General features: G+C 54.5%; 3 protein-coding genes across 4 annotated transcripts in view; 1 reads left to right on the top strand and 2 right to left on the bottom strand.

Moving 5' to 3' along the window:
* Positions 1-27,976, top strand: part of LOC138999567 (saoe class I histocompatibility antigen, A alpha chain-like) — a 372,085-nt gene that overhangs the window by 91,100 nt on the left and 253,009 nt on the right. The gene's annotated exons all lie outside the window — the stretch shown is intronic.
* The window catches only part of LOC138999557 (class I histocompatibility antigen, Gogo-B*0102 alpha chain-like), a 79,324-nt gene that overhangs the window by 35,371 nt on the left and 15,977 nt on the right, over positions 1-27,976 (bottom strand). The window lies entirely within an intron of this gene.
* LOC138999558 (saoe class I histocompatibility antigen, A alpha chain-like) lies at positions 2,031-5,300 on the bottom strand. Of its 2 annotated transcripts, XM_070401714.1 has the most exons (8): positions 5,197-5,299; positions 4,797-5,081; positions 4,155-4,430; positions 3,343-3,618; positions 3,137-3,238; positions 2,677-2,709; positions 2,490-2,537; positions 2,031-2,341 (listed from the first exon to the last, which is right to left on the bottom strand). In XM_070401714.1, the coding sequence occupies exons 1-8, from the start codon at positions 5,267-5,269 to the stop codon at positions 2,337-2,339; spliced, it is 1,098 nt and encodes a 365-aa protein (XP_070257815.1). In that variant the 5' UTR covers positions 5,270-5,299; the 3' UTR covers positions 2,031-2,336. The 2 variants fall into 2 exon arrangements, with proteins under 2 accessions (XP_070257815.1, XP_070257816.1); XM_070401715.1 differs by lacking the exon at positions 2,490-2,537 and having other exon boundaries at positions 5,197-5,300.

The following is a 27,976-nucleotide window of genomic DNA, read 5'->3' as shown; positions in this document are numbered from 1 at the left end:
GACATGAGGGGCCTGTGGGTCTGACATGAGGGACCTGTGGGTGTGACATGAGGGGACTGTGGGTGTGACACGTGGTGTCTGTGGGTCTGACTTGTACCCTTGGCACAAGCCCCTAGAGCCAGGGGCCCAGCTTGGAGCAGCACCCATCTCAGAGCCCAAGGACCTCCAGCCGGCTTCCAGCACCAGCTGCACTCGGTCAGGAGCCCTCTGGAATGTTCTGATCCAGCCGGGCTTCCAATGACCCTGCCCCAGCCCGTGTCACATGGAGCAGAAGAGGGGTCGCTGAGCGCAGTCAGCCCGCAGAACAGGAGTCAAGGCTGTGACAGTGCGATGGAGGCACTAATTGGATTGCAGGCCTGTGGTCCCTTCAATCCTGTCCAGGGAGAGATGCCAACAGGTACCCCTCAGCGTCCATTGAGAAGAAACACATAGGTGCCATTCCCACCTGTGTGTTTCTACATCAACTGCTTCATCCTGAGTTCTTTACCCTCCAATGGAATTGCTTCCCTTATCTCACCCGTCTCTGCTCAGAAATGTACAGGTGTCCCATGGGGCAGAGTGACTCGCCCTAAACTCCAAGATATGTGAGATCCGTGTAACCTCATTAAATCCTCTCCTTTTATTATTTCTTTCAAAGGGGAGGTGGGAGAGTTGGCATCTTGAATAACTTTCCAAGCTGTGACAGCCCATGTGTGGCAATGCATTGGGAAGCACTGGGGGACACGGTAGGAGTGCCCAACCAGTGGAAGGGAGCCATCACGTAAATTGGGTGGTTTGAGGTACACAAGGGCTGAAAATCTCTTTCTGGAGAACAAGTACATTCTCACCAACATGGGTAGGGGTTATCTCTTCTCCACACTTTTGCCAACAGGTGTCTCTCTGTTTGGTCCATCTGTCCTTCTGAGCCTCTCACTCTCTCCCTCATCCCATGTGTGATCTCCTGTCATCCTGTTGGTGACGCTCAGCCTCTGACTCCCCCTGACACCCCATCCTGCTCTCAGTCTCTAGGTGCAGGGAGTGCGGCCAATGCATTTTCCACCAGGTTTGGAACAACTTACTTTCCCACCAGGAATATATGAGACAGAATGAGTCCACATTCTTGTAAACAACTGGTTTTCTCTGACTCTGTCATTCTCAATGCTGGGAGGTGGGCAGCAATATCACATTAGGGCTGCATTCAATTTCTCCTCTGACTACAACTGTTGGGCAATTTTCGTAGTGTCTGGGTCATGTAACCATCTTCAACGGACGATGGATTGGACACAGTGTTCATGAGTAGGTGGGACTCTAGTAAGGTGCCAGCATCTTCAATTGGGACACTGTTGCTATTAATGGATCTGAGAAAGTGTCTGGTGTTTGCCCCTGGCTCCTGGCACTGAGCTCCTAAAACCCTGGGCATCTGCTCAGTGACAAGTGTCTGTGGGACGCTGATGAGATGGCTCTTGGCTGAGGGTCCTGGAGAGTCAGGGTGGGGGCTGGTCCCCAGAATGACCAAGCTGATCAGAGGGTTGGAACCTTCAGGCCCTAGAAGGAGGGAAGAGCAAGAGGAGCCTGAAATGCATCTCTCCAACCAGAGTCCTGTGTGCAGGGACCCCTGGGCCAGCGGGACAATGATGGCAAAAATGAGCCCTGATACTGTCAGACGGGGACACCCAGAGAATGAGACCAAAACTCCTACACAAACACAGTAACAGGCATCATATCCACAAAAGCAAAGAAACAACGAACAGCCAGAAGAGAGGTTCTGAGGGCCTGACCCAGACCTGAGCCTCGGATGCCGACGGGCCTGGAGATGTGATTCATTCGAACTAGTGACAAGGCTGTGTCACTGTGAGCACAGGTCCTGGTGGGACAGGGAACACTGAGGGACAAGGTCAGAGGAGCAGAGAGGTGACCCGGCCGAGGAGTGACCACGTCAAAGCCCACGATGCACTGAGCACCACCTGGGCACAGGCCCCGACCACACTCCGTCCTCACAGCCTCTCCCGTCCCCCCTGCAAAGAGCACAAAATACACAGGAATCCGCAGAATCCTTGGTGCTTCCATTTATTTCCTCTGAGAAAATAATTAATTAAAGGGTCTCCTTTAATTACCCGTCACCAGTCATGGCAAGAATGAAAACACGAGGTCAATCCACAGTCTCATTTCAATACAAAGCAGGAAGTTGCAGCTCAGAGCCCCAGGGGGTAAAGGCAGGGATGGGGAGGGCCCAGCCCGCCTCTGCTGACAGGAAAGTGTGGGGAGCAGAGCAGGCCAGCCCCCCCATCAGAGGTTCTTCAGTCAGGAAATGGGAGCGTGAACATCTTCCAACACTCAGTCCCCACAAGGCAGCAGCCTCACGCTGTGGAGGACAAGCATCATGAACACATTCAGGTCAGTGGCTGTAACTGGTGACATTCTCAGAGTCCACTTCATGCTCACAGTGTCCCACAGACTCCCCACCACCCAGTCCTCCCCTCTGCCCACCCCTTCCCCCGGCAGGGTCTCACCTTTAGAAGCCGAGAGAGACATATCAGAGCCCTGGGCGCTGTCACTGCCTGAGGGGTGGGGTGGGGGGCACAGCAGGAGAGGGTCAGACCCCAGGGCAGGAGACTAAGGAGGAACTATGGGGTGGGGTCCCCTATGGCTCCCATCTGCACTGTCACAGAGACTCAAAGGTCACCCCTCCATACTCACTGTCAGCCTGAGCGTAGCTCCCTCCTTTCCCACCTGCGGGAAGAAAACATCCTGTGAGAGACCAGGGAGGAGGCAGGGCCATGAGGTCCTAAAGGGAGCCCTAGTCCTGGGTCCCAGAGAAGTTTCCAGAACCCTGTGTATAGACCTAGGGAAGGACCAGGAAACATGAGGAAATTGGCATGTGTGGGGTCTGGACCCATCGCCCTCCTGGAGGTCTGTACTCAGCAGGGACCTGACCTCTGACCTAGGGCTGCTGGGCACGGGGTCCCCACCACCAGCATCATCAGGTGATAAGTGGGTCCCTCATTTTCCCATGGGCCTCACTACAGAGTAAGTCTGAGCACAGAGCCCCACACTGGACATCACACGGGTGGGGATGGTGCTTCCCGTGAATGAGGCAGGACACACGTCTACCTGGGAACCCCAGTGGAACAGACACTCAGACCCCACCCCTGCCCACCTGAGCGCCGCCTCCCCCACATCACAGCTCCAGCCACAGCTCCCAGCAGAATCAGGCCCCCAGCAATGCCCATGATGATGATGAAGGTGTGAGAAGGCGGCTCTGGGGGGAGAAAGGAAGGCAGAGTGAGGGCAATGACCCCAGGCCTCAGCCCCACCCCCCCTGAGGTCCTGAGAAGAGGCTCTGTGCCCACGGCCCCTCCTCACCCCATCTCAGGGTCAGGGGCTCGGGCAGCCCCTCGTGTTGCACACGGCACGTGTATCTCTGCTCCTCTCCAGGGGGCACCCCCACGGCCGCCCACTTCTGGAAGGTGCCGTCCCCCGCAGGCCTGGTCTCCACCAGCTCCATGTCCTGGGTCTGGTCCTCCCCGTCACGCTGCCAGGTCAGGCTGATGTCCGCAGGGTAGAAGCCCAGCGCCCAGCACCTCAGGGTGACCTCATGGGCAGAGACGGGGTGGTGGGTCACGTGTGCCTTTGGAGGGTCTGAGGGGAGGGGAGAAAATGCAGGAACTTTGCATCCGCCATGGGACACTCCAGCAGCGCCCATGTGACCATCCTGAGAGTGGACAGCACACCTGGGGTCGGGGAGGGAGCACACAGCCCACACACCAGCCTGGACAGAGGCACCCGGAAGGACCTTCTAGTCTTTAGAAAGTTCTAGAATCAGAGACACAGCCCAGGGCAGGAGGCCACGTGACTCAGAAAAGCTGGGGTCAGGCCTCAGACACAGTGGGTGTGGGCAGCGCACAAAGCCTGAGAGAGAATGTCCCCATGGGTCCCAGAGCCCCTGCAGGGCCCATGGGAACCGCTGATGGGCTATTTCAGGGGGTCCCTGCACCCCCGGAGAGCCTGCACCCCTAACTGTCCCTGAGAGGAGGGGGGTCCCTCTGGTACCTGACCTGACCTCCAGGGGGCTCCCTCCCTGACCCAAGGAGGGGTGTCTGACACTGACCCCCTGTCCTGTCTCCTTGTAGGAGCCCCAGCCCCGGGGAGAGGGGGCGGCCCCAGGGCCCTGGTACCTGCGCGCTGGAGGGTCTCCTTCCCTTTGTCCAGGTAAAGGCGGAGCCATGGCATGCAGGTTCCCTCCAGGTAGCTCCTCCTTTGCTCTGCCACACCGGCCGCCTCCCACTTGCGCTTAGAGATCTGAGCCGCCATGTCGGCCGCGGTCCAGGAGGTCAGGTCCTCGTTCAGGGCGAGGTAGTCGACGCCATCGTAGGCGTATTGGTCGTACCCGCGGAGGAGGCGCCCATCGGGTCCCAGGTCGCAGCCATGCATCCTCTGGATGGTGTGAGACCCTGACCCCGCCCCGCGGTCAGCCCCGCCCCGCCCGCCCCGCCCCGCCCCGCCCCGCCCGCCCCGCCCGCCCCGCCCCGCCCCGCCCCGCCCGCCCCGCGGTCAGCCCCGCCCCGCCCGCCCCGCCCGCCCCGCGGTCAGCCCCGCCCCGCGGTCAGCCCCGCCCCGCGGTCAGCCCCGCCCCGCCCGCCCCGCGGGGACTGGATCTAAAACTGAAAGTGAAATCGGGTCAAAGTCCCCGCGGCTCCTCCCGGGTGGGGGCCGGGCGGGTCCCGCCGCCTCGGGGTGACGCTCGGACTCGGACCCTCGGGGCGACCCCGGCCCGTCCGTGGGGAGGGGGGTCGTGACGGGCCCGGCGCGCGGCTCACCGTCCTCGCTCTGGTTGTAGTAGCCGCGCAGGTTCTGCAGGTTCACTCGGTAAGCCTGTGTGAGTCCCTTGGCCCACAGCGTCTCCTCCTCCCAATACCCCGGGTCCTCCTGCTCCACCCACGGCTGCTGCATCCACGGCGCCCGCGGCTCCATCCTCGGATTCGGGGCGTCGCTGTCGAACCGCACGAGCTGCGTGTCGTCCACGTAGCCGACGATGAGGTACCGGGGCTCCCCGCGGCCCGGCCGGGACACGGCGGTGAGGAAATACCTCATGGAGTGGGGGCCTGGGGGGCGGACGGGGGGCAGGGCCGGGGCTGGACACGCGCCTTCCCGGCCCCGCGCCCCCGCCGGGTCCCCTCGCTCCTCCCGCACCGCCGCCCCCTCCGACCCCGCACTCACCAGCCCAGCTGGGGGTCAGGACCAGCGCCCCCGAGAGCAGCAGGAGGAGGGCGGGGGGGCCCAGGACCCGCATCCTCGGCGTCGGGGGGACGGTCTGAGTCCGGGCGCTTCCGCGGAGGAGTTATAACCGGGAGCCCCGGGGACGCTGATTGGCTGCTCTAGACACCGCTCACCCAATGGGAGTGAGAAACGGGGCCGCGTCACGAGTCTCCAGGAAGGAAGCGCCGACACAGGTTGGGAGAGGAGAAGTGAAACCAGGGCGCTGGGGAGTCCCCACCACGGAGCTGCCCCCCCAGACTCTGTTCCCTGCGGAACCCTGAGCGCAGGCCTGGGCCCTGGGACTCGGTCCTGCCCCTCCTCCTGCGCGGGGTGCCCGTCACACTGTCCCCGAGGCCTGGCCCGGGCGCTGTGCTGTTCAGGGACTTTCCAAGGTTTTGGTGTCACCATCTCTGTACAGCCTCACACACAGGCAGGCGATCAGATAACCTTGTGTGTGTGGTGACGTCATCATAGTGACCCTCACGGATCCCACAGGGTGAGACAGTTATTAATCCAGGTCGCATGCTCACTGCCTATGAGATGGTAACAGGAGTCATGTTTTTAAAATATATATATTTTATATTGATTTCAGAGAAGAAGGAAGAGGAAGAGAGACATAGAAACATCAATAATAAGAAATAATCATTGATCGGTTGCCTCCTACATGCCCCACACTGGGGATGGAGCCTACAACCCAGGCATGTGCTCTGACAAAAAGTTGAGCTGTGACCTCCTGGTTCATAGGTCAATGTTCAACCACCGAGCCCCGCTGGCTGGGGAATATTGAATAGTTTCTGATCTGTTCTGTCACAGTCCCCAGGGCTGTCTTGCTGGCTGGCTCTGGTCCTCATGCAGGTGATGTAAAGTGATGCCTTGTGTCTCTAAGTCCTAGAGACCTTCCCGTGCTGATGCATTTAATGACGTCATCAAAGCTCACAGGTGTTGCTGTTCCCACAGAGCCCCCTAGAAAAGCGTGTCCGCACTGGGGAGCGGTCTCGCTCACGTTGTGGGACACACCTGTTCCAAAATTCTGGTTTTCTCTTGGGGGCTGACATTGTATCAAGACAACAGGACTGTCAGTTGGCACCTGCCAGGTGATATTTCCTGAAGGGAAAAGCTCATCTTCATTTTAAAAATATATATATTTTTGTTGATTTCAGAGAGGAAGGAGAAGGAGGGAGAGAGACAGAAACATGAATGATGAGGGAGAATCTTTGATTGGCCTCCTCCTGCTCGCCCCATTGGGGATTGGGCCCACCACTCGGACATGTGCCCTTGATTGGAATCAGACCTTCAGTCTGGGGGCTGATGCTCTACCCACCGGGCCAAACCAGCTTGGGCATTCATGTCCATTATTGAGAAGTGTGAGCCAGTTCACCAGATCTCAGCAATATTAGTGTCTGTGCCATTCGTTCTGTTACGTAAACATGGGCCAGGCCTGGTGTGGCTCAGTGGCTGAGCATTGACCTATGAACCAGGAGGCCAGGATTCTATTCCCTGTGAGGCTCCTGCAGGTTTGCAGGCTAGATCCCCAGTGGGGGGCATTCAGGAGGCGGCCTATCCGTGGTTCTCTCCCGTCATGGATGTTTCCATCTCTGTCTCCCTCTCAGTTTCTCTCTGAAATAAAATTTTTTAAAATATATTTTTATTGATTTCAGAGAGGAAGGTAGAGGGAGAGAGAGATAGAAACAACCATAGTGAGAGAGAATCATGGATCTGGTGCCTCCTGCACATCCCCTACTGGGAATTGAGACCACATCCTGGGCATGTGCCCTTGACCTGAATCAAACCTGGGACCCTACAGTCCACAGACCTATGCTCCAACCATAGAGACAAACCAGCTAGGGCTCAATTTTTGTTTTTTAATGTAAACATGGGCCCTAACCGGTAGGAGGTGTGCAGGAGGCAGCTGATCAATGTTTCTCTGTCATCAATGTTTCTAACTCTCTATCCCTCTCCCTTCCTCTCTGTAAAAAATCAATAAAATATAATTTTTAAAAAAGTAAACATGGGATCCCATGAGAAAGAGGCTAGCTCAGCGCCCACACATGATCTCCCTGGTACATGACACTTGGGAATGTGGCAGAAGTGTTTTTTGTGTACTTCCCAGGCCATCGTCTAAGGTTTTTTTATCCTCCATTTTTATTAAAGACAGTTAAGAAATTAATCCATTTGTGTAATGAATGCAACAAACATATATCTTCTTTTTAAAAATATTTTTAAGTTTTCAAATATAGTTGATGTACAATATTGTGTTAGTTTAGGTGTACAACTCTGGTTAGACATTCATATAACTTATACAGTGATCACCCCCATACATCTAGTACCATGTGGCCTCACATGTAGTTGGTACAATGTGATTGACTGTGTTCCCTGTGCTGTCCTTTCCCTCCCCATGACCACACTGTAAGGACCATGTTGTATTTCCTCCTCCTTCACCTGCTGTGCCCAGTCCCTCCCCTGCCCTCCGGCAGCCAGCAGTCTGCTCTCTGTGGCTGAGTCTGTGGCTGCTGTAGGATCCTGTTGGGTGGATTCCAGGTGGCTCTGAGTGCTGGTTGTTGGGAGGGTGGTGGTCATTGTTCTGTGGTTGTGGGCAATGCAGGCACCGTGCTCACCTTTGGGGCATCTCCACTGGAGGCCAGGATGTTTTAAAAATGTGGATGGAAGAATGAGACATCAGTAATGATAATAATTACACCTCCTTTAATCATGTCATGTCGTTTAAAAGGGAAACTGGTTTTGTTCTCTGTCTGTCTGTCTGTCTTCTCTCTGCAGGTCAGTGCTGGGAAGAGGAAGGACCATGGAGGTCGGCTGTCAGCCCATTCATGCTGAGCTTGGCCTCAGCGCCCATGTCAGCAGAGTGGAAAGGCCAGGATGTCCTTCATCTCCTGCAACAGTGCTGACCCGCCACATCCCACGAAAGACTCGCAGATCATTCAGGGTTCCACAGACCGCAGTTTGAGAAAGGTTGATCTGGATAAACCAGGGAGAGAATCCCAACTGGCCCTGCCTTTCCCTCCTCTTCTCTTCCCACAATCCCTCTGCATAAGGGAGGGGATGCCTGCACCCCAAAACTGAGCTCACAGCACTGCCCCTGGGACCTTCTAGAAGAGAGCTCACCCTAGAAATCCGACAGGGAGTGTCCTCAGCCTGGGAGGGAGGTGGAGGGACAGGGGTGTCCCCTCTGGGACAGGGAGCAGTTTGTGCCTGAAGACACCAGGCCCACAGACACCCATGTGGGTTCTCCACCCCAGCTGAGTGTGCGCTCACATCCCAGACAGAAACCTGACGTGTCTGTAGGAGAAGCCATCTTGGCCCTTTTATTTTATTCCTTTGACTTTTAAAAATATGTTTTTATTGACATTAGAGAGAGAGGAAGGGAGAGGGAGAAAGAGAGGAACTTGGATGCGAGAGAGAAGCCCTGATTGGTTGGCTCCCATACGCGCCCTGACCCGGGGTCACACCTGACACCTTTCAGTGCCCAGGAAAGCGCTCACCCCACTGGCTGCACTGGCCAGGCCCAGCCCTTTAATGCAAATGGGCCGAGTGCTCTGACCTGAGGCCCCGACCATGTGCAGGCCAGTCTGTCCAGCAGGACATTCTGTGAGCGAGGACTCGCTCTGTGTCGGTTCCTCCCACGTGGCAGCCACCAGCTGCTGTGGCCACTGAGCCCCTGACACGTGGCTCCTGTGCAGAGCAGGGGGACTTTCATGTCATGGACCTTGAATTCAGCTGCCAGGGGGGTCGTGGAGCTGCCATGGGAGACAGCGCCTGGTTAAATGCTCTTAGTTTCCAGTCTCTACCCCCACAGGATACTGTGTGGCTCATAGATGGATGGAGGTGACAGTTGTCCTCACTTGGTATCCACGGGTCTTCATGTGTCACTGACTTCAGTTGTGTGTGTGGGTCTCAGATACACCCTCACTCACAGCTGCCAGGAGAGTGTAATTAATACGCATTTAACACTGAGGTGCACAGGCATGAACTCAAATGTGAGTTACCCCCTAAGGGTGAAGGGTTCACAAACGCTCCTCACTGCAGCCATCCTGTATCCATCACCTGGGACCCTTGGTGTTGTGTTTGTTCACCTGGTGAACATGAGCAGGCACACAGGGCTTTACCGCAAGAGAAAATGGATATTAAACCCAACAGACAGCAGCTCCCTGTAGGCCCTGCACATACTGAGAGAACATAAAGCAGAGGATGTCACCTTTAGATTCCACCCTAGAATCCCTTACCTACTGCTCCTCCCCTTAACTTCCCCCCAACATTCTAACAATTCTGTTTCCCTTCGCCCTTGGAATGCTCTCCCCCAGATGAAATTATATATGAAGTCTTTACAGTTGTGTAATGAAAATTTCTCCATCTAAGACCCAAAGATGAAAAACCATGAAGGAAAACATGAAACTTTTCTATGTCAACCTCACACCCCAGAGATACAAACTCAGGGCCAGAATCAAAGTCAGAGATGCACAAAGATGTTGACAGAGAAGGGTCCCGTGGCCCAGTGTTCCTCAGCCAAAGCCCAGGAGGCTCCCTGTGGGCAGGCGAGGTGGGTTCGTCATCATTGCTGGAGGGAGAATGCATCCCACGGGGACCATGGGGCATCCTATTGGGAAGGGGGGAGAGAGGACACATCTAGGGTGTGGGCTCTGGATGGCGGCCTGGGGGAGGGTCTGGGGAGCAGGCTGCTCTAGATGGTGGTGTCAGGAGGGGCAGCTCTATGGGTGGGCAGCTCAGTGACCATCGAGGGACAAGGCCGCCTGCAGCGAGGGTGGAGGGGCCGCTGGGGAGAAGCAGCCTCGCTGCCAGGAGCCAGCACTGGGAGCTGTGGGGTCCTCTGTGAGCTGCGCGCGGCCCTGTGTGTGTCTGTGTTTAGACGCAGGGAGTGGGTGTTGCTCTGTCTCCCTTGTCAGGGCCTCAGGGCGGCCGGGTCTGAGGGTGACGCTCTGAGAGGTGACTTGTGTCCAGCAGGAGAGGAACCCGGCCCAGCTGTGAGCTCCGGGCCAGCTCCCGACAGCACTGAGGCCTCGTGTGTCCGACCAGTTCCCGTGGGGGCTGCTTCTCCTTCTCTCTCAAGTCCAATATCTAACAGCATCCACAACCCAATCCACAAGTAACGCACATGAGGGAACAATGTGGAAAAGGAGAAATGCGAATGTGAAACAAGTGTATTTGTAATAAACACATGTGAGCAATAATGAGAATGTGGAATAAGAAAAATAGAAATGAAAATCCATCGGTTTGGGAAAGATGAAAGGAAATGATGGGAGTATCAGTCTGAGGGAGGGGAAACACACTGTTGATATCAGCAACCAGGCCAAGGCGGGGGCGGGGGCGGGGGGCGGCTGTCTCCTGCTGCCCAGGCCCGGCCCGCAGGGGGCGCTGCGCGGGCTCTGCCACCATCTCTGCCGCTGCTGGGACCCGGGGGTTGTGGGCGGTGTCCCGGGTTTATTCTGGGCGCTTCTGCTCAGTGTCCCCCTTCCCCCGCACCCTCCAGGAGGAGCCCCCTGCACCAACTGCTAGGCCGAGTCCCGGGACCCGCCCCCAAACGCGGACAGGACGCGGACCGGGCAGGTCCAGGCTGCGGGCCTCCCCGGGGAGGGAACTGGTCGCCGCCCAGGCGGCTCCTGGGTCCTGAGCTGCAGCTGGGCGCACACGGGGTCCCCGAGTCTTCAGGCCCGGAGGCCACAGAAGCAGCCTGTGGTCGGGGTGCCCTCTGCCGGGGCCTCCCCTGCACCGCGGCTGCCCTCAGCCCCCCACGCAGCACCGAGGCCCGACGCGCCTGAACGCCCCCTGGGCCCCCCCCCCCCACCCCCCGCTCTCGGGTCTGCAGGGCCCTCAGGGCAGCCTGGGACTCGCCTGTGGCCGGGCCCGCTGGGCCCGCAGCCGCCCAGGGTCTGTAGCAGCTCAGGCTGCAGGTGGGACTTGGCCTTGAGCTCCCAGTGCGGCCTGGAGGCAGGGATGGGTCCCCTGAGCCTCCTCTCCAGCTGCCAAGGGCGGCCCAGGAGGAGGGCACCTGTGGCTCCGTGCACACAGCTCCTCCCTGTCGGGGTGCGTCCTCCCCCAGGACCCGCCTCCCCCACCCACTCCCCGCAGGGCTGCGCGGCTCTGGGCTGTGCCTGGGCGGGTCTCCAGCAGCTCGTCCACCTTCCCCGTCGCTTCCCGGGAGCAGAGCGGCCCGTCTGCCCAGACCTCAGTTCATGCTCGGCCTGTGGATGCCCGGCGGCCCGGGTTCCCATCCGCTGCGCCCAGGGCCCAGCCCGGCTTCCCCCCCAAAGGCCTCGCCCTGAGGACGGTCCCAGGAGAGGGCGGACCTCAGACCTGCTGAGCCCTGAGAGCAGCAGCGGGGGTGGCGCTGTCCCCCTTCAGGCCCCAGAGCGGGACCAGCGGCCCAGGAGCCCGGCCTGGTGCTGGGGCGGCTCCTCCTGGGCCCCGACCCGCGGGGGCCCTCCCAGGAGGGAGGTGCGGGCGCCTCCGCGGGGTGAAAGCGGCTCCGGGTCCCCAGCTCTGGCTGCGGGCGACGCAGGAGGCTCCTCTTCCCTTTGGGGTTCCGGTCCCCACACCTGGTTGCTTCTCCCCCAGGGAGTCTGCGGGGGGAAGAGGGGGAGATGGGGCCCCATTGCCAGGACACCCGGTGGAGGTGGGACCTCTGACCCCCTCCCCCATCTGCCTCCTGCGGCTCCCGCCTGCGGGGCACCTCAGTGTGAGGAGCCCCGGGAGCTGAGTGGGAAGCGTCCGCCCGGAGCTCCTGGGCCTTTAAAGCTTCACCTGAGTCGCGGGCCTGTGGCGAGTTCCCTGTGCAGAGCGCCCCCCGCGGGAGGGAGGCGGCTCCTGCAGCCACACCTTCGGGCGCCAACAGGGGCAGCAAAAGGCAGGTTCACCCCAAAGGCCATGCTTCATTGTGCCCAACCTCAAGGCTTTAAAGTGGGGGTGTTGTTTGTTTTCTCTATAATGTGTGTGTGTTGTCCCCATAATTGAAATGCATTCTCCCTGAGTGTGAGCCTCAGGGCACTGACCCCACCGGCACCCATTTCGCAGGATCCTGCGCGTTCTGGGCTGTGTGTGTGGCCATGGCCTCTCCCTCTGTGATCAGGACAGTTGATCAGTGCGGCTCCTTTTCTCATTGAAAACTGTGCTCAGCAGGAGGGAGCCCCTCCCTCTCTCTCAGAAAGAGGGGGCTCCCCCGGGAGCCAGAGCTGGTGGCCTTGCTGAGGGGCCTGGGGCGGTTCCCACGGGGACAGGGCAGAGCGGGGAGGGAGGGAGGCAGGGGTGTCTGCAGCCGCGTCCCCTCCCACAGGCCTCCAGCTGTGAGACTGAGAGGAGGGCGGCCCCCAGGCGCGTGGCGACTTGGGGAGGAGGTGACTCTGTTGGTGAGAGAAGCCCCTTCCCCTCCACATGGAGCGGCTCCTGCTCTGAGTCACCGACCGCGTCTCTGGGACTCGCCATCGCCCAGCGCAGGCCAGTCCCCTGAGCGTCCATGGAGACAGCACAGCGCACGCCCCTCCCAGCACCCGCCGCCTCTGGGGACACAGCGCCCGGGACGCGAGGGGCCCCGCGGGGCGCAGGGAGACCCAGGAAGCCTTCCCGGAGGGGGCGGAGGGCAGGACCCGCCCAGGACTCAGACCCACAGAGCTGCTGGGAGCCGCGCAGCCTCCTTTCCGGGTCCCCGGCCGCCCGACTGTCCCTCCTGGGACCCGCCCGTCCCTCCACCCGCGTCTGGGACGCGGTCCGCGGTCCTTTCTCGGCTCCTCGGCCACTGCCTGTCGGGGGCCCGGGGGCCCCGCGCGGAGGTCAGCGCTGGGGGAGGCGGGGCCGCGAGGCGGGCTGGGGGTGGGGGGTCAAGCTCCGGGTCCGGCCCCGCGCAGGCGTCGTGGTCCCCGGGGCGGGCAGCCCCCAGACCCGGCCCCCAGAGAGCAGCTGGGGCGGCCGCGGGGCCCCGGCGGGAGCCCTTCTGTGGACGCGGCCCGGGCGCCGCGGGGAGAGCTGGGCCTGCGCCCGACCCGCTGGCGGCTGAGGTTGGGCCGGTGCCCCCCGCACCCCGGTGAGCGCCCCGACGCCAGCGCCGCCGCTCCTGCCCCTCGGCCCAGCCCCCCGACGCCGGGGCGGCCCCTGGCAGCGACGAGCCTGAGTCGGGGTCGGGGTCAAGGTCGGAGTTGGGGGCGGGGCTGAGGAGACGCCAGGGGCTCCCGGGGCGGCGGTGGGGACCACGGTTCTGCTGCCCCTTCCTGGCCCCCGGGCCGCAGGCGCTCACGCGGCAGCCCTCCCCCCCCCCCGCCCCCGCCGCCCCCGACCCCGGCGTCTGAGCCGACGGTCCTCCGGGTTGGCGGCGGCCCCGCGGGGAGGATGGGGAGCGAGGAAGCGAGCGCTGGGGCCGCAGCCCGCCCCGCTCTGTCCTGTCTTTATTGGCTCTGAAGGTGTGATCACCTCCCAACAGGCACCTGAGGGACATTCACATGAGATCACACACACACACACACACACACACACACATATTTATACACACACATGCACACACATACAAGCATACACACACGCACGCACACACATTCACACACACTGTGTTTATATATATTTTGGTTAATTCTCACTGGAGGTCGTTTCCCAGTGATTTCTCTCTTCCTTATAGAGCGCGCAGGGGGGGAGGGCCAGGGGGAGGGAGGGCGGCCCAGGAAGGGGAGATGCGGGGACTGGTGCCCCCCGAGGGCCCAGCATGGCCCTTGCCCAAGACCAGCGCCCAGGACTCTGTGGCCCGAGGGCGAGGGCGAGCTCTAGTGGCTGGGCAGCCCGGCCAGGGCAGCAGCCTCTGTGTCAGGGGACCGTCCCCCAGGCTCTCTGACCATCAGCCTGTCAGCCGCGGCCCCAAGTGGGGGATCAGATGGTGGGGCGCCACCCCTCCCCCCACAGTGCGCAGGCTCCCAGACAGGCTCCCCCAGGAGGGGGCAGGAGACCAGTGGGAGAAGGGTCTCTCTCCCTCAGTCTCTCTCTCCTGCCCTCTCTCTAAAGCAGGGGTCCTCAAACTTTTTAAACAGGAGGCCAGTTCACTGGCCCTCAGACCGTTGGAGGGCCAGTGTAGCTGGACAAGTGGAATGAGAAGTTAATTAGAAGAGGACGCTCTGCCAGGAAAAGGCAGGGGCCTGCAAGCGGGCCACGTTATAACAGTCTTGCAAGCAAGACTTATTGTTCAGAGGCAGAACTTTCCTTGAGGTGATAAATAGTCCATGGGGGCATGGAGAGCCAGGGAGGGCGCACTGCTGCAGGTGGAAAGGGTCTTTGTATAACATAGGAAATTAATAGTTTAATGTATAACTCAGCTCAGATGATCTCATAAGCATGCCTGTTAGTCATTGTCACTTGCTGTACTCCATTGTTATTTGCTGTGCTCCCCAAATAAAAGCCATGAGAGCTTTGGGGGCTTGGCTACTTGCCTGACTAGCAATAGCCCTCTGCTTCTCTAACTTCATCCTGCACGCCAAGCTTGCCTCAGGGTCTCCATTCACAAAGCATGTCAACAGGCCGGACTATAGTTTACAAAAAACTATGAACAAATTCCTATGCACATTGCACATATCTTATTTTGAAGTAAAAAAACAAAACGGGAACAAATACAGTATTTGTATTTGCATGTGGCCCGCGGGCCGTAGTTTGAGGACCCCTGCTCTAAACACTCGGCCCCTCCCTTCCCGTCCAGCTCAGTGCCTGCCCCTCAGAGCCTGGCTGTGGGCACAGGGCGGCCCTGGGAGGCTCTGCCCTCACACACCCGCCTGGCTCAACCTTCACCTCCTCAGGCCTGGCACATGCCCTCAGGGTGCCCCCCTCCCCTCCTGCTGACAGTGCACCTCTTCCACCCCTTTGCAGTCATTAGTTAAATATTTTAATTAAAATGCTCTCCATTTCTTCTATCACTTCCACTCACTGTGCAGGTTTTTGGGTTTTGTTTTTCCAAAGATGAATCCACACTACCCCTGCCCACTTGTTCTTCTGTGATGGGTCCTCCCACCCTCCCACAGGTGGTCCTCCCTCCCCTGGGACCTGGGACCAGCTTTGGTGACCAGAACAGGACGGAGGTGACAGAGACTCACTTCTGTGGATCTGACATGAGATGCCTTTGGGTGTGACATGAGGGGCCTGTAGGTGTGACATGAAGGGCATGTGTGTCTGACAAGAGGGGCCTGTGGGTGTGACATGAGGGGCCTGTGGGTCTGACATGAGGGCCTGTGGGTCTCTCAGGTGGTGATCTGAGCTGCCATGGTGGTCGTGGTCCAGGAGGTCAGGGTGAGGTAGTCAGCGCGGTCATAGGCATAAGCATCTACCCGCGTAGGAGGCACCTCTCTGTCCCATGTCGCAGCCACTAATCCACTGGATGGAGTGAGGCCCTGACCTCTCCCCCAAGGTCAGTCCCACCCAGCCCGGCCTGCGGGGACTGAATCTGAAACTGAAAGTGACATCCTGTCAAAGTCCCAGCGAGGTCCTCCCGGGTGGGGGCCGGGCGGGTCCAGCCGCCTCAGGGTGACGCTCGGACCCGGACCCTCGGGGCGACCCCGGCCCATCTGCGGGGAGGGGGGTTGTGACGGGCCCGACGCGCGTCTCACCGTCCTCGCTCTGGTTGTAGTAGCCGAGGGCAGTCTTCAGTCCCACTCGGAAAGCCCTTGCGGTTCCCTTGGCCCTCAGCGTCTGCTCCTCCCAATACCCCGGGTCCTCCTGCTCCACCCACGGCTGCTGCATCCAGGTCGCCCGGGGCTCCATCCTCGGATTCCCGCGTCGAACCGCACGAACTGCGCGTTGTCCACGTAGCCAACGGAGAAGAAGCGGGGCTCCCCGCGGCGGAGCCGGGACACCGCGGTGAGGAAATACCTCAGGGAGTGGGGGCCTGGGGGGCGGACGGAGGGCAGGGCTGGGGCTGGTCCCTTTGCTCCTCCTTGCACCGCCGCCCCCTCCCACCCCACACTCACCGGCCCAGCTGGAGGAGGGTGGGGAGCCTCAGGACAGGCATTCTCGTTTTCCTGGGACCATCTGAGTCTGGGCGGGTCCCCTGAAAGGTTATATTATGGAAGGCGGATTGGCTTCTCTTGAAACCAGACACGCAATGGGAGTGAGCAGTGAGGCATTGTCATGTGTATCAGGGAAGGAGGACCCAACAGGGAATTTGAAATGGAGAAGGGAAACCCCAAGAAGAAGGGGACTCCCCAACACTGAGCTGCTCTGCTCCAGGCCCCTCCCTGGGGCTGAGACCTGAGAGCCATTCCTGAGCCTGGGACTGGGCCCCGCCCCTCCTCCTGCAGGGGGCGCTCCCTGCCCACTGTGTTCCTGAAGGAACATCAGGCTGGTGGTCTGAGCTCCACTTCACCCAGAATATGCAAGGCGTCCCATCAAAGCTGTGGGAGCTTTTATGAGTAAACTACAGGCCTGGTGCACAAAATCTGTGCACGGGAAGGGCGGTCCATCACCCACCTGCACCCTCTCGTGATCAGGGATGCCCGGGGGATGTCTGACTGCCAGTTTAGGCCTGAGCAGGATCCCACTCAGGCCTAAATTGGCAGTCCGACATCCCTCTCCAAATCTGGGACTGCTGGCTCCTAACAACTCGCCTGCCTGCCTGATCACCCCTCTCCACTCTGCCTGCCTATCTCTTTGCCCTAACCACTCTGCCTGCCTGCCTTTGGCTGTCCAGTCTAATGAGCATATTATGCTTTTATTATTATAGATAACAAGGGTCCCTCAGATGCAGCCCTAAGGTGGACATGGGCGGGTTCAGTAAGTAACATCCATCAGAAGCAGGGTCTTCATGCCCCTATAGGCCCCTGACACCATTACCACGTACAAGCAGGGAGACTCCAGTTTTTTAAAAATCCCAGAGTCACCAAATGTCCTTTCCCTTCAGGAGCAGTGGGTGCAGCTTATGAAACTGCAGTGCAGGTGGCACAGGAAGGGGACAGTGAATCCCCATAACCCTCAGCTCCTGCATCTCCAGATCTGTTCCTCCTCTCACCTCCCCCCTCATGGGCTCAGGACACTGGCACCCCCAGCATTGAGTTCTCAGGACCCCATTCCCTCATCTGGGACACAGGATGGTGACAGGACCATGGGGAGGAGCACAGGGCAGGTGGTGGGAACTCAGACCTCTGGACCACACAGCTCTGATCTGGTGTCAAGGTCACTGAGGAGTGAGCTTAGTGCTGTCTGGGGATGTTGCTTCACACTCTCTGCCTCTGCTTCCTCCTGGGAGAGAGGAAAGTGGACGTTACTACAGAACAGAGGTCAGGGGTGCTGTGAGCACATGTGCGGTTCACGCTCACTGTGCTCACACGGCTGGGACATGTGAGTCCTCACACAGAGCTCATAGGAGGAGCAGAAGCCACGGTAATGGTAGATGTGACTGGTTTCCTTATTGGATCATGTGTGGCGACCTGGAATGAGAAGATAAAGCATTACAATGTCCAATGGGAAGAACAGGCGTGGCATGTTGCTCAGTCAAACTACTTCTGAGACTTGACCAATGGACACAGTCTCTCTAGGGATTTCTCTCTCTCACCCTTTCCTGCCTCATGTACACAAAGCAACACTCACACTCACAGTAGAGGAGACACACAGAGAGCAAAGAGCCCCAATCTCCCAGGGAGACAGAGAAAAGGGCACCCCCTGCAGGATTTAAGGGAGAAATATACATCGTTCTTATATCATAACTAGAGGCCCGGTGTATGAAATTTGTGAAGGGGGGGCGGAGGGGGAGTCCCTGTGCCTGGCCTGCACCCTCTCCTGTCTGGGACCCTTGGGGGACATCCCTCTCACAATCCGGGAATACTGGCTCCTAACCGCTCACCTACCTGCCTGCCTGATCGCCCCTAACTACTCTGCCTGCATGCTTGATGCCCATAAATGCTCCCCTGCCTGCCTTCCTGACTGTCCCTAACTACTCTGCCTGCATGCCTGATGCTCCTAACTGCTCCCCTGCTTGCCTGCCTGATCGCCCATAACTACTCTGCCTGCCTGCCTGATGCCACTAACTGCTCCCCTGCCTGCCTGCCTGACTGCCTCTAAACGCCTCTGCATTCCTGCCTGCCTGATCACCCCTAACCACCTCTGTCTGCTGGCCTGATTGCTCCCAGCTGCCTTCCCAAGCTAACCTGGTCATCCCCAAGTGCCCTCCCCTGATGGCCTTATTGCCCCTAACTGCCCTACCCTGCCAGACTGGTCAAGCCTAAATGCTCTCCTTTGCTGGCCTGATCGCCCTAACTGCCTCTGCCTTGGCCCCCGCCACCATGGCTTTGTCCTGAAGAATGTCTGGAAGATGGTCTGGTCTAATTAGCATATTACTCCTTTATTAGTATAGATGCCATTACACCACAGAATAAGATTCTCAGTAACTACCTGTGTGTGTGTGTGTGTGTGTGTGTGTGTGTGTGTGTGTGTGTACGGATCTTATTTTATTTTGCCAGAATTTTGAAGTTATAACCCAACGTCTGCCCATCAATTTCATCAGTTGTCCAATTGCAACCACACCTAGGCCTACACCTCCCTCAGGCTGAGAAAAGGAGCAAACCCTATGCACATGGCTGAGCTGCTCACTGGCCCCCTCACCCCAGGCTTGGCTCAGATTCCACAGGGAACCCCGTGCTCAGGTCCCTCACTGTCGGGGACTCTAGGACACAGAGAACTCTTTGTCCACCGGGCATGTGAACACACGTGAGCCTGTCTCAGCTTCCCCATCTGTCAGAGGTCGTCCTGGGCTCCAGGAAGGTCATTAGTAGAAAAGAAAGGCAGTATTCTGCAGCTAAGGCATCTGGAGGGAAAGGACTGCAAAGAGTGGGAGCTGGTTTGTAGTGGAAGTCGCCTCTAAAGACTAGCCTCCCAGCTGATGCCGCAGATTCTTTCTTTGGTCACTCTCTCCCTTTTTTTTAAATCCTCACCGGGGGATATATTTTTCCATTGATTTCTAAAGAGTGAAATGGAGGAAAAGAGAGAGAGAGAAATACCGATGTATGAGAGAGGTATTGGTTGCTACAGCACATGCCCAAACCTTGGCCAGGCATTGAGCCTGCAAGAGAGATCTGAGCCCTTGACCATGAATTGAACCTGAGACATTCGAAAGCTGTGTCCACTGAGTCAAACCAGCTAGGGCCAGGTTTGTTCCTTTTAGGCATTAGATGAAAGAGCCTCCTGTGGCCCAGAGGTTTGGTGCCTGGAACCAAGCAATGGACAAAAGGAAGCCTGAGTTGAGAGCATTCTTGGTTTTGACTCCCAAATTTAAGATTCACGGATGCCTACCCTTGACCTAGACACTGGGAGGCTCCCTGAGCAGGTTCCCGGGGTTTTCCTTATGTCCAGTCACCCTCCAGAGAGCAGTGCTCTGCTTGGCAGCTAAGGAAAGGAAGCTCTGGAGATGTCGTGAACTTGACCCTGCCAAAAGGAGACTGGGTGTCCTGGGTGCTGGCCTTCATCAGATTGTCAGGACAGCCCTGGGCTTACACAAATCGGTCTTCCTCCACCTGTAAGCCCCCCTCTTTTTACCACTGCCGTCCCCAGGAACTAATCACTCCATCTCTCCCCAGGTGCCTGCAGACTCCCTTGGACAAACTCTCCATATGGTTTTGCTCACAGCTGACACATTCAGACCTGACACACCTGTTCCAGTGCCCAAACCTCAGGCAGCTGAAGTCCCCGGGTCTGTATGGCACCAACCTCACTGATTTTAGTCCCGAGCCCCTCCGAGCCCTGCTGGAGGCAGTGGCACCCACCCTCCAGGACCTGTGCCTAGATAACTGTGGGATGGTGGACTCCCAAGTTGAGGCCATCCTGCCTGTCCTGAGCCGCTGTCACCAGCTCAGGGTCTTCACCATCTCTGAGAACCACCTCTCCATGGCCACCGTGGAGAAGCTGCTGTGACACACAGCTGGGCTGCGCAGTTTAGAGCTCGAGCTGTACCCCGTCCCCCTGGAGTGTTACAGGACCCACCAGACTGTGGACCAGGAGAGAGTTGCTCTGATCCGGGCTGAGCTCACGGGGTCACTGAGGGAGTTAGGACAACCCAGGACCATCCGTCTTGTCACCAAGTCCTATAGCTCTTGGGAGGTTTATGATGTGGCATTTTCATGACATGGAGCCTGTGATGTGCCCCTCTGGTGACCCTGCTCACCAGGTGCACCTAACAAGGGCTTCCTTCTGGGCCCCTGGAACCTGAAACCTCGGATTGGGGTGCAGTATGCGGGGCCACTCATGTTTCATGTTCATGCTCATGCTCAGTGTGAATGAGGAAAGGGACGGACCCAGCCCGGGTACAGGATTGCAGGGACAAAGGTTGGGGAGTTCATGGGATCTAAACACAAAGTGTCTACAACCAGAAACATGAATCTGATTTCCTTGAGGAGGGGGTGGGGATTTAGGCTCGAGGTGCATCTGTGGGTGTTAATCCTAGGGTGGAAAGTTGTAAAGGAATGTTTAGAAATAAAGAGAATTTCAAAGGCCACCCTCTGGTCCTCCGTCATGTAATAACCGGTCTCCCCCACTTTACACCTCAGTTCCTGATGAAAAAAGGAGCGGAGGGGTCAGGATCAGACACTGGAGCTGCTGGGATGCGGTTGGGCTGCAGGGCTCAGGACCGTTTTATCACTCCCTCCACGTTTTTCCTTCTCCCTGGGCATCTCTGACCTCATTGTGGCTGCTCAGTGTGTGGACCCAATGCTACTTTCTACGTGGTCCACTAACCCCTGATGTGAAGGGGACTTGCTGCTGGCTCTGAACCTGGATGTGAGTGGTCCTCCTGGTGCTGCTGGTGAACCCACAGGTCTCAGGACTTGTGCCAGGAGGGGTTCAGGGCACAAGGCAGGGCCCCCAGTTCCAGAAGGGCTTGTCCACACAGCAGAGGAACAGAGCTGATGGGGCCTCCTAGCCCATGCCTGTCAGCCTGGTGTTGAGGAATTAACCTGCTTGCAGCCAAGAAAATCATCCAAATTCCTTTGACCAAAATACTAAAGTTATTCAGGAACATAAGACTTTTCACAGCGTTATACATTTATAGGTCTCTCAAACAAACAAAACCCCAGAAAACACGTTGCAATGCTTACCCTTCCTGTTTCTATTACTATCAACCCTTCAACCTTTTAGTGATGTTTTCAGGCGACATTGGCAGGAGCAGCACAGTGTGGGGCGTGGTCACTGAAAGAAAATTCCTAAATCGCCCCTTATTCGCTCGCGGAGGAAATTTCAAAGTCTAACTGACAGTCCTTCATCCGCACCATGGGAGTGTCCATCCTTCTTGACTGCTAGGAGAGAGAGAGAGAGAGAGAGAGAGAGAGAGAGAGAGAGAGAGAGAGAGAGAAGCTTTCAAAGCCCCCATCCCCACCCCCAGTGACCGACCCTGCGTCCCCACCACCCTGGTGATGACTTGATGACGATGCAACCTGTCCTCGTCATGGGCCACCTTCCTGGCGACCGCTTTTATAAACCTCAAAGCGTGGTTGACTAGAGGGCCTGGTTGGTTCTTGTCGTCACAGGGCGGAGTCAACTCAGGGACAGCGCTTGGGCAGTCAGCAGACAGAGGGGTGTGAATGGAAGGCAGTGGATCGCCATACTAGCACTTTGAATGGAGACACATCATTTATAAATAACACAGAGCAGTACCTGTACCTCAAATGGAAACTTCTTTCTCAGACATGAAAAATGTAGGTCAAGTCACTTGGACACTAGGGACAGCTGTGTCGTGTAGAAATGGGCAGACGTGAATTAGGCATTCTGAACTTTGTCCTCCTTTGGGTTTGTCCTTGTGATCCAAAGGAACTCTCCCCAGCCAGGAAAGGTATTAGGTGGACTGAAGTGGACCACAAGGGGTTTCTGGCTGGAAACCACAAACCACACCACTGGCGGCGACCGACTGGGTGTGCCGTGCCATGCCTGCCCTGCCCCAGAAAGTCATAGTCAGGACTGAACCGAGGACCTTCCTCTTTCTTTCTTTCTTTTCTTTCTTTCTTTCTTTCTTTCTTTCTTTCTTTCTTTCTTTCTTTCTTTCTTTCTTTCTTTCTTTCTTTCTTTCTTTCTTTCTTTCTTTCTTCTTTCTTTCTTCTTTCTTTCTTTCTCTTTCTTTCTTTTCTCTTTCTTTCTTTTTTCTTTCTTTCTTTCTTTCTTTCTTTCTTTCTTTCTTTCTTTCTTTCTTTCTTTCTTTCTTTCTTTCTTTCTTTCTTTCTTTCTTTCTTTCTCTGGCTCATTGAGGTCCACATACACATCACCCTTCTACATAAAACACAAAAAGCAACAACCAACATATGTTGGCATCACTGGCTTAAAGACAAACACAGACAGACAGACAGATGGACAGACAGACAGACAGGCAGAAAAAGACAAACCTCTCTCTCCCTGTCAGGTGAATTGGGGCCAATTTGACCAGGAAAATATAGTTTGCCCCTGTCCCATTTCCTCATTGAAAGCAGACAGATTCTGATTTTAAAACAGCCCTCCGTCGGATAGATAAGCCTACCTACGACTGTTGGCACACAAGCTTGACTCCCAGGGAGAGGGAGACTTGGTTGGGTAGGGTTAAGAACGGGTAAAGTAGCCCCGGTCGGTCGGTGTCTCCGAGAGCTTCAGTACCTTCACCTCTTAGGATCATTTCCATTTTCCCAAAAGCAGTGTGAGTGAGGAGAAGGGAGATACCCTCTCAGAGTCCTCAGAGCATCCCTAGGTTCGCTTCTGGCTTCTGTCTGTTTCCCCTTTGTAAATCCAATTTCTGTCTTTTTGTGTGTTTTTGTTGTTGTTGTTTTTTTTTCCTACACTCTTTCTAAGGGTGACCTGGCCTTTGATAGCAGAAACAGACTCCTCTACAGTTTCACACAGACCTCATGGACAGATTCTGTTGCCTCGCCCTCAGAAACCAGCAGGTGTATACGTCATGTTCACATAAAAACATTCAAACCCATAGAGAACTTTTATGAGTTTACTTGAGCCAAACTGTCCACACTTGCCGGGAAGCATAATCTCAAGGGGTTGGGACAATGCTCCAGAGAAGAGCTGTTTTTCACTTTGTTTTATTCATTCTTTTTTAAAATTATTATTTAATATGTTTTTATTGATTTCTGAGAGGAAGGGAGAGGGAGAGAGTGATAGAAACATCCACAAAGAGAGAGAATCACCCCTCCGCTGCCTCCTGCACACACACACCCTACTGGGGATGGAGCCCCCAACCCGGGACTGCGCCCTTGACTGAAATCAAACCCAGGACCTTTTGGTCCCCAGGCCGATGCTCTACCCACTGACCAAAACAGGCCTGGGCAGCACTTTGTTTTATACAGGGCAATCCAAGGAGGAGACATAAGTGGGTTTCACGAAATCCACTAGTGATAGATGAAGGAGAGAGGGAGGGAGGGACAGAGGAAAGCGGTGGCGAAGGAAAGCTCTGGGATTGCATAAAAGGTAAAATGATAGACGCATACTTCTTTTAAAAAAAAAAAACAGTTTTATTGGTTGGAGAGAGGAAGGAAGAGGGAGGGAGAGAGAAACATCATCCATGAGAGAGAATCTTGAATGGGACGCCTTCTGCACGCCCCCTAGTGGGGCTCGCTCCAGCCGGTGACCCAGGCGGGCATGTGCCCTCGACCCGTGACCCTAAGGTCCCTTGCAGGCGGACGTCGGCTCTACCCACTGACCCAAACAGGCCAGGGCCACACCACCTTCTTTTCCTTTGGTGGGTGCAGGATAGATAGTTAACAGGCAGCAATACTCGTGATAACAATAGCAATGAAGGAATTTATGGTCCCTGTCATGCAGGACGCCCAGGCACATTTGCTTGTTTGTCGGGGAAGGGGAAGCTAATGCTACAAATTCCTCTGACATTTCAGAGTAATGTTGTGTGTTAGATGCAAAAGGACCATAGGTTCAGGTAAACACTGACCTTGTCAGGTACGACTCCGGCCTCGGACGCGACTACCCACCACAACTGCTCTTAGTAACAGTTTCCCTTCAGACCATCCCTGTGATTGGTTGCTTTAGGCCTTTCAGTTTGTAAGACCGCCACGCAGGCCTTCCCTGAGCTCGTGGGGTCAGCATGTGGACTCTCCTTTTGTCCACAGTTGTGTGGGAATAAAGGAGTCATCCTTTCTGTCAAAGAAGGGAGTTTAGGCAGCCTCCCTTTTGGCTCCAGGGACCTGGCAGCTGCCATTTTGAAATGGCAAAGGTCAACCCCTCCCTCTTATCCTCTCCACCCCACCCCCCTTTTCCCTCACCCCCGTCTTAATTTCGCTGTTTTGTTTTTCTTTTAAACAAATTTATTTATGTTGACAGAAACTGTACAAAATTGGCTTTCTTCACTGAAAAATGACAGCGATGTTTTCTGTATTCTTCCTCAATCAACTACAAAACACATTCTTTTTTTTAATTTTTTTTTATTATTTTTTTATTTTTTATTTTTCGCTTAAAGTATTACAAAGGGTATTACATAAGTGTCCTTTTTTCCCCCCCGCCCTTGACACGCCCCTGCCCTCCCTTACCCCCCAGTGTCTTATGTCCATTAGTTATGGTTATATGGGTGCATACAAGTCCTTCGGTTGATCTCTTACTCCCCTCCCTCCTGTCCCCCAACCCTCCCTGGCCTTCTCACTGCAGTCAGACAATCAGTTTGAGGCAGCTCTGCCACTGTATTTATTATTGTTCAAAAGTTTGTAATGGTCTTAATTATCCATGAAAGAGTGAGATCATGTGGTATTTTTCCTTCATTGACTGGCTTGTTTCACTTAGCATAATGCTCTCCAGTTCCATCCATGCTGTTGCAAATGGTAGGAGTTCCTTCTTTTTAACAGCAGCATAGTATTCCATCGTGTAGATGTACCACCGTTTTCTAATCCATTCATCTACTGATGGGCACTTAGGCTGTTTCCAGATCTTAGCTATGGTGAATTGTGCTGCTATGAACATCTGGTTACATATATCCTTTCTGATTGGTGTTTCTGGTTTCTTGGGATATATTCCTAGAAGTGGGATCATAGGGTCAAATGGGAGTTCCATTTCCAATTTTTTGAGGAACCTCCATACTGCCTTCCATAGTGGCTGCACCAGTCTGCATTCCCACCAGCAGTGCACAAGTGTTCCTTTTTCTCCACATCCTCTCCAGCACTTGTCGTTTGTTAATTTGTTGATGATAGCCAGCCTGATAGGTGTGAGATGGTACCTCATTGTTGTTTTGATTTGCATCTCTCGGATGATTAGTGACTTTGAGCATGTTTTCATATGTCTCTTGGCTTTCTGAATGTCCTCTTTTGAAAGGTGTCTATTTAGATCCTTTGCCCATTTTTTGATTGGATTGTTTATCTTCTTTTTGTTAAGTTGTATGAGTTCCCTATAAATTTTGGAGATTAAGCCCTTATCAGATATGACGTTGGCAAATATGTTTTCCCAGGCAGTGGGTTTTCTTGTTGTTTTGTTGATGGTTTCTTTTGCTGTGCAGAAGCTTTTTATTTTGATGTAGTCCCATTTGTTCAGTTTCTCTTTAGTTTCAACTGCCCTAGGAGCTGTATCAGTGAAGAAATTGTTTTGGCATAAGTCTGAGATTTTGTTGCCTTTGTATTCTTCTAGAATTTTTATGGTTTCCTGTCGTACATTTAAGTCCTTTATCCATTTTGAGTTTATTCTTGTGTATGGTGTAAGTTGGTGGTCTAGTTTCATTTTCTTGCATATTTCTGTCCAATTTTCCCAACACCATTTATTGAAGAGACTATCTTGGCTCCATTGTATATTCATGCCTCCTTTGTCAAAAATTAATTGAGCATATTGGTTCAGGCTAATTTCTGGACTCTATTCTATTCCACTGATCTATATGTCTGTTCTTGTGCCAGTACCAGGCAGTTTTGAGAACAGTGGCTTTGTAATACAGCTTGATATCTGGCATTGAGATCCCACCTACGTTGTTCTTTCTCAGGATCGCTGCAGCTATTCGGGGTCTTTTTTTATTCCAGATGAATTTTTGGAGAGTTCGTTCTAGATCTTTGAAGAAGGCCATTGGTATTTTAATGGGAAGTGCGTTGAATGTATAGATTGCTTTGGGTAGTATGGACATTTTAATGATGTTGATTCTACCAATCCAAGAACATGGTATGTTCTTCCATCTCTTTATGTCTTCCTCTATCTCTTTTTTCAACGTCCTGTAGTTTTCTGAGTAGAGGTCTTTAACCTCTTTAGTTAAGTTTATTCCTAGGTATCTTAATTTTTTTGGTGCGATGGTAAATGGGATTGTTTTTCTAATCTCTCTTTCTGAAAGTTCACTATTGGTGTATAGAAATGCCTCAGATTTCTTGGGGTTAATTTTGTATCCTGCTACATTGCCAAATTCATGTATTAAGTCTAGTAGCTTTTTGATGGAGTCTCTAGGGTTTTGTATGTATAATATCATGTCATCTGCAAATAAGGACAGTTTTACTTCCTCTTTTCCAATTTGGATGCCTTTTATTTCTTCTTCTTGCCTAATTGCAATGGCTAATACTTCCAGGACTATGTTGAACAGGAGTGGTGAGAGTGGGCATCCCTGTCTTGTTCCTGTTCTTAGGGGAAATGGTGTTAGTTTTTGACCCTTGAGTATGATGTTGGCTGTGGGCCTGTCATATATGGCTTTTATTATGTTGAGGTATGATCCTTCTATTCCCACCTTTCTGAGAGTTTTTATCAAAAATGGGTGTTGGATTTTGTCGAATGCTTTTTCTGCATCAATTGATATGACCATGTGGTTTTTTCTTTCAATTTGTTTATGTGATGTATCACATTTATTGATTTACGGATGTTGTACCATCCTTGCATCTCTGGGATAAATCCTACTTGGTCATGGTGTATGATCCTTCTGATGTACTGCTGGATCCGATTTGCTAAGATTTTGTTGAGGATTTTGGCATCTATGTTCATGGGGGATATTGGCCTGTAATTCTCTTTCATTGTGATGTCTTTACCTGGTTTTGGTATTAGGGTGATGCTGGCTTCATAGAATGAGCTTGGAAGTGTTCCTTCCTCTTGAATTTTTTGTAGTAGTCTGAGGAGGGTAGGTTTTAGTTCTTCCTTGAATGTTTGGTAGAACTCCCCTGTGAAACCGTCTGGCCCTGGGCTTTTGTTTGCTGGAAGCTTTCTGATGACTGCTTCAATTTCTTCCATAGTTATTGGCCTATTGAGGTTTTTAGATTCTTCATGATTGAGTTTTGGAATGTTGTATTTTTCTAGGAATTTGTCCATTTCCTCCAGGTTGTCTAGTTTGTTGGAGTAGAGTTGCCCGTAGTATTGTTTAACAATCATTTGTATTTCTGTGGGGTCTGTTGTTATTTCGCCTCTATCATTTCTGATTTGGTTTATTTGGGACCTCTCTCTTTGCTTCTTGGTGAGCCTGGCTAGGGGTTTGTCAATCTTGTTTATCCTTTCAAAGAACCAGCTCTTGGTTTCATTGATTTTCTGTATTGTTTTTTTGGTCTCTATTTCATTGATTTCTGCTCTAATCTTTATTATCTCCTTCCTTCTGCTCACTCTGGGGTTTTCTTGTTGCTCTCTTTCTAATTCTTTGAGTTGTAGAGTTAGATGATTAACTACCATTTTTTCTTGTTTTTTGAGATAGGCCTGTAGAGCTATAAACTTCTCTCTCAGGACTGCTTTCATTGTGTCCCAGAGGTTTTGGATTGTTGTGTTTTCATTGTCATTAGTGTCCAGGATGTTTTTAATTTCTTCTTTGATGTCATTGGTAACCCAATCAATATTTAATAGCATGCTATTCAGCTTCCAAGTGTTTGAGTAT

The sequence above is a fragment of the Myotis yumanensis genome, unplaced genomic scaffold (assembly GCF_028538775.1).
Source record: "Myotis yumanensis isolate MYYU_CA2020_CCGP unplaced genomic scaffold, mMyoYum1.0.hap1 SCAF_23, whole genome shotgun sequence".
NCBI lineage: Eukaryota > Metazoa > Chordata > Mammalia > Chiroptera > Vespertilionidae > Myotis > Myotis yumanensis.
Note: the sequence above shows the minus strand (reverse complement) of the source record. Positions and strands in the feature narration are given on the sequence as shown.